At 32.1% G+C, this 5,547-nt stretch overlaps 1 protein-coding gene across 1 annotated transcript; it reads right to left on the reverse strand.

The window, feature by feature from the left end:
* Positions 1-595: 595 nt before the first annotated feature.
* LOC18044793 lies at positions 596-3,158 on the reverse strand. The gene is made up of 5 exons (XM_006436645.1): positions 3,135-3,158; positions 1,338-1,508; positions 1,162-1,251; positions 751-888; positions 596-670 (listed from the first exon to the last, which is right to left on the reverse strand). The coding sequence occupies exons 1-5, from the start codon at positions 3,156-3,158 to the stop codon at positions 596-598; spliced, it is 498 nt and encodes a 165-aa protein (XP_006436708.1).
* Positions 3,159-5,547: the final 2,389 nt, after the last annotated feature.

Here is a 5,547-nt window from a genome sequence, read left to right on the forward strand (position 1 = left end):
TGGTGTTATAAGAAGCGGCCCACTGTATGAAGTGTTGATCACTTGCTTTCACAACAGTTGAGCTCACATGGCTAACCTTCCTATTCTTCGTGTTTTGTGATAATATAAGTGCGTTACACACATATGACGGTAAATCCAGTCTTGCATGCGCGGTCGAAACATAATGAGATGGACTATCATTTTCGTATAAGGTTAGCCATGTTGATATTTTGATAAGAGATTTAAGGAACTCCTACCGCATTCAAGATGCACTGTTTTGGATTTCCTCAATGAAGATTCATATAATCTCTTTGTTTGCTTTACTTTTTGTTTTGTCTATATCCTTGTGGGTCTTTTGATGGAATAACTCTCACCACTTATTCATCTTTTTATTTTTGAATTTAACAAAGCTTAGGGTTTACAGGATCCAATTTTTAGTAATTAAGTCAAACCACATAACTGACCAAAGATTGATAACTCAAATAAATACGCATTACTAATAATAATAAGTTCCGAAAACCCAAAAAAAAAAAAAAGCGCCCTTCACTAGAAATTTAAATGTCGAATGAAGAGAAAAAAAAACAATTGAAGAATTTGATGACGCATGCAGTGCAAGCTATGGCAGATTCACTCTGTTCAAAAGCCATTTGGCGTTGCGATAATTGGATGGAACTGACATGATATGATTAACCTATAATTAAAGACAGATAAATATTAGAGTTAGAATAAAATAATTTAACTAAAGTGAAATTAATTACTTAATTAACTAACCTTGCAATCGATTGAACAAAAGGAATTATGATGTTCAAGCGTTGCATCGCAGCCGTCACGTTCACAATTATTGCCTCCATAACTTGTCTGTGGCCTTTGCTTAATAAATAACACTTGGGCACCATTATGGACGCGTGGCTAAAGAGTAACATAGATTTAGAACACATAAATGTATAAAGCGAGGAAAGTGAGGAAAAAAAGTTTTTTTTTTTTAAAGTGAGTAAATATTTAATGACAAATTATTAAAAATGAAATTAATATAAACATTATTTTTGGACCGTATGAAAACACTAATTCATTAAAATAATACTCTTTTTTTTCTTTTTTTAAAGTATTGTAATAAAGAGAAAAGAATAATAAAAAGTCATGGTTTATGAATATCACATACATAAAAATAAGATGACAACTTACTTGGATATGGCTACAATCAAGCAACTCGTTGGTATTGTCCAACTTTACAACTGCACAACTTTGATTTCTACCAGTGCCATGTGCGAAAATCTGAAATATGAAAAATTGATGTAAAGCAATATCAAAGCAAAATAAAAGATCATGATAGTACAGAATCAATAAGTATAGATAGTAACCTTTAAGAGTCGATGATTCGCATGATCATCGCAATCTTTACAAATACAAGCTCGACATTCCAAACAAAAAAGGTTCTTATGTTTTCGATTATGACCTTGCTCTTCACAATGCTCGTCGAATCTTCCTTTAAGAAGAGCGGTTAGCCAACGAGGTACAATAAGAACATTGTCCTGAAAAACATGGAATATATTAATACAGTTAAAATTAATCTAAATTATAAGAAACAACTAAAGATATAAAAATAAAAGCCAACCATTGTTTTCTTGGTAGGGATTCTAGCAAGAGAATAAGGGATTCTAGCAAGAGAATAACTTTTGCAAGAGGAGAGGCGTGCTAGCTAGCTGGCTAGAAAGAGGACAATTGCAATGAATCAAATAGAGAAGAAATTCGAACTATTTAAAGAGATGAATGTGCCGTATTTATGTCGTGTTTGTGTGACTTAATAGGTCGTATTATGTTGCAAAAAGGGAAAGAACGAAAAGGGGACAAATATATATTGCAAAAACGGGAAAGCAAGGAAAAGGGGGGAAAAAGATTGCACGTTCAGAAGGTGACGCCCCGTATGGTTAAATTCTTATATATTTTGCATGTTAATTAAATATAGGAGTAATAATGGCATGTAATCCCTTTTAAGTTTGAAAAGTACAATAATTATATTAGAAATAGATTTTGCTTTGGGGATGTTATAATTAATGAAATAGGTTTTGTTAACAAAAATAGTTTCTATTTTTAGCAACTATAAAATGGAAAAGTCCTTATTCAAGTTGTGCTTGTGTCTTAATTAACGCAACACTATTTTGTTGCCTACTCTGATCTAGTGTTAGATCAGGAAACGAGAAAGAAAAGAAGAGGAACAAAAGTAGAAAATAGAAAATATAAGTTATTGGGGAAAAAAAATATATAAGCACAAGTTGGTTTGGATTAACTAATTTTCGAGATCTATATGTAATTAATTAAATGGCTTTTACACATTACTCAGCCTATTAAAAAAAACTAAGAAGATAAAGCAGAGATAAGTCTTTTAATTAACTTGTGTTATAGACCATGTGGAATTGTTTGTGCCAGAAAGATATCGAAAGAAAAGCGTCCCTCTATGAAGCCGTAATTTTGTTACAACATTAATAATGTGGCTAACAAACCAGTTGAAAGGGTGATTTTAAATTTAAAAAGTAAAGAAAATAGAGATATGATAAAATACAATCTTTGTATTTATCTCATTGAATTCACTGTCGGTTTTATCTCTCACATTTGAAATTGGATTCTTGAAGATTGTCTCTACTCCTGAATGATTATACGAAAAAGATTCGACAAGCTGTTCTTATTCCATAGCACTTTAGTGCCAAATAATCTTAATTGTTTTTGTTATTCGACTTGATTTGACAGTGAATTCTTGTAAATTTCAGTTGTATTGTCAAACTGGATTATGTTTATAACATAGCAGTCTCCTTCCAAATCCAAGTGGACATATAATGTTAACCTAGCAAAACCATTTATAGGAACGGTTAACTTGTCCTTCTAGCTCAACTTATTGTCAGTTTATTGCCTTCAATGTTTGACAGGGAGGCTTCTAAATGTGCTGCTGGACGGTCAAACCAGACAAGGAATCATTGATTTGATGTTCTTGTTGAACAATATTCATATCAAATCACGCTTTGATGATGTTATATATTTAGTTATTACCTTACATGAATTAATGATCTTGCCCACTTATTAAAGGAGTTTTAATTTTTTGTCATTTATGTTGCCTTATTTTGTTGGGTCATACCGCACTTATGGTGCGTGGGTAGCCACATTACCTGGTATAAATCATGATGCACCATTCTTTCAGATGCTCATAGTTAGCAGTTTGTTTCCAGTAGCATTTTGTAAAAGAAAGATACAATTGACTACTCGAAAATATCATTATATATATATATTTGTTACGTTTGACATTAATGTTGTGAAACATTATAAATGCAACATTTAATTTTTAATAGCACAACACTTTTTTTATTCTCTTTTTGTCTCAAATGCATAGTTGATTAGTGTTAAAAATTGTCTAATTATCAAGCGGTAATAATGTTATTTTGTGCTTATGTTATAATTTTATTTGTGTTTATGAAATATATTAGGAATTATTAATTATGTATTAAATATATCTAATTTTATGTATTTTTAAGTGTTTATTAGGTAAAATATTAATTTCACGAAATTCGAGGCTCCAAACAAATAAACGGAGGTCAAATTTGGATTCTGGAGGTCCGAAAACTTTAAGATCAGTCAAGATCGACTTAAAATTGAGCTTGTGTAAAAAGAGTTGACTTTTTTGCTTGATCGAGCACTGATTGGATGATGAAATGAGCTTACAATAGATTTGAGTGCATGGGATAGCAGACAATTTTGACGAAATCTCAACCGTTCATGATTCAATGGCCATGATTGTGCCACGTGGCAATGGTTGGTGAAGCAAGTTGTAGGATCCGAATCTTTGTATTCGGGTCGACCCAATCCATCCATTAACCCGCCAAATCTCAACTATTCTTTGGCCAAATTGATCAAGTCAAACAATGCCACGTGTGATGTTGACTTTTGAAGTTTGACTAGCCATTGGATCTTGATCTATTGGTTGTGAGGAGCGCATACATGAAACTTATGATGGATGGTAAAACACTGGATTATGAATTTATTTTTCTATAAATTGAGGCTCATTTTTATGTTTTTAATGATCTCTCTACATCTCTCTTCTTCTCAAATTCTCTCCATCTCCCTATAATCTTGATTTTCAGGTGTGTTTTTAATATTTTGTATAATTATTTTATAAATAAATTTAGTTTTATTTTCAATTTTAGTTGTTTTTATTACGTATTTCTTTTATCATCTTGCAACTATCCATGCCGCCATAGTAATTAAAAACTAACATCTGTGAATTATTAATTAGAGCCAACTTTGAATTGTGAGAACACGAACTTTATCAATCAGATGAAATTTGTATCTTGTTACTTTAATTTTTTTTTTCCTTTCAATTGAACTACATATTCGATGTAGAGTTTTTATATGGATTACTCATTAAGTTTTTTAGTTTCTAAGTTTCCAATCTCTTCTCGTATTTGGGGAAATAAAATTTCTCAGTAGTAAAATGAATATACTTTTGTGGTATTCCATTTAGAGCTCATGTGTCAACGTCTAAAGCAAATATATATATGTTGAGCTCTTTTGGAATGACTTGAACACTTCAACAAGACCAGCATCTTAAGTGCTATCCATGATATAGAATAATATAGCAATTATATGCTAATTTAAAATTAAAAATCAATATTTACCAACAAGGTATCTTGTGTTTATTATAGAGAGGGCATTTATTCGACAATGGTCTTGGAAATCCTGCTTCAGTCAACTATGTGGGCATCTACAACAGACAGAACTACAATAATCCTTATTCAAACACTTAAAACATTGGATAGAGACATCACCAAAACTTCTCATAGAGCAATCATAATCAACATACTGTCGTACCCAGTGGACAAAACATGCCTGCTCAACCACCGAGATTTCACCAGTAAAATCAGGGGATGGAGAATGGAGCGGTTGTCCAAAGCCAAGTTGTATCCTTAAGAAACTTAAAAAATCAGATTGGACAGCTTACCACAGCACTAAGCAACAAACCTCAGGGCATTTTACCTAGCAATACAGAGGATCCAAGAAGAAAAGGAAAAGAACATTGCAAAGTGATTAATTTAAGATTTAGAAAAGATGTTCATATTCCAATTAGTATACTAAAAAGAAGAGTTAACCCATTGTAACCCAAGAAGAAACTCAAGTTAAAACGGAGCCACAACCTCCTACTTTCCAGCACATTAGTGTAAATAGCCAAGCTACAACATCGGTAAAAAATGATGCTCCAGCATGTGTTGGTGAGGATGCTACAACACCACCCACATTAGTCCAAAACATGGCAAAAGAGAAGCAATCTGTACAACCTGCTATAGCACAACAGTTTAGACACCCGCCATATTTTTCTCACAGAATCTAGAAACAAAAACAAGATAAATAATTCAATAAATTCTTAGAAGTGTTCAAGCAGCTACATATCAATATTCCTTTTGTAGAAACCTTAAAACAAATGCCAAATTATGTGAAGTTCTTGAAGGATATTTTGGCAAGGAAAAGAATGCTTAGAGAGTTTGAAACAGTTGCTTTAATACAAGAATGCAGCTATATGCTTCATAACGA

The sequence above is a fragment of the Citrus clementina genome, unplaced genomic scaffold (assembly GCF_000493195.1).
Source record: "Citrus clementina cultivar Clemenules unplaced genomic scaffold, Citrus_clementina_v1.0 scaffold_4, whole genome shotgun sequence".
NCBI classification, from domain to species: domain Eukaryota; kingdom Viridiplantae; phylum Streptophyta; class Magnoliopsida; order Sapindales; family Rutaceae; genus Citrus; species Citrus x clementina.

What these genes read in the sequence shown, in the direction of transcription:
- LOC18044793 (XM_006436645.1), bottom strand. Translation starts at nt 3,158, where the DNA reads ATGGTGCATCATGATTTATACCAG. An exon ending in CGAATCATCGACTCTTAAAG is followed by an intron (nt 1,252 to 1,337) that starts GTTACTATCTAT and finishes TTCATATTTCAG; the next exon opens with ATTTTCGCACATGGCACTGG. An exon ending in TTTGTTCAATCGATTGCAAG is followed by an intron (nt 671 to 750) that starts GTTAGTTAATTA and finishes CTTTAATTATAG; the next exon opens with GTTAATCATATCATGTCAGT.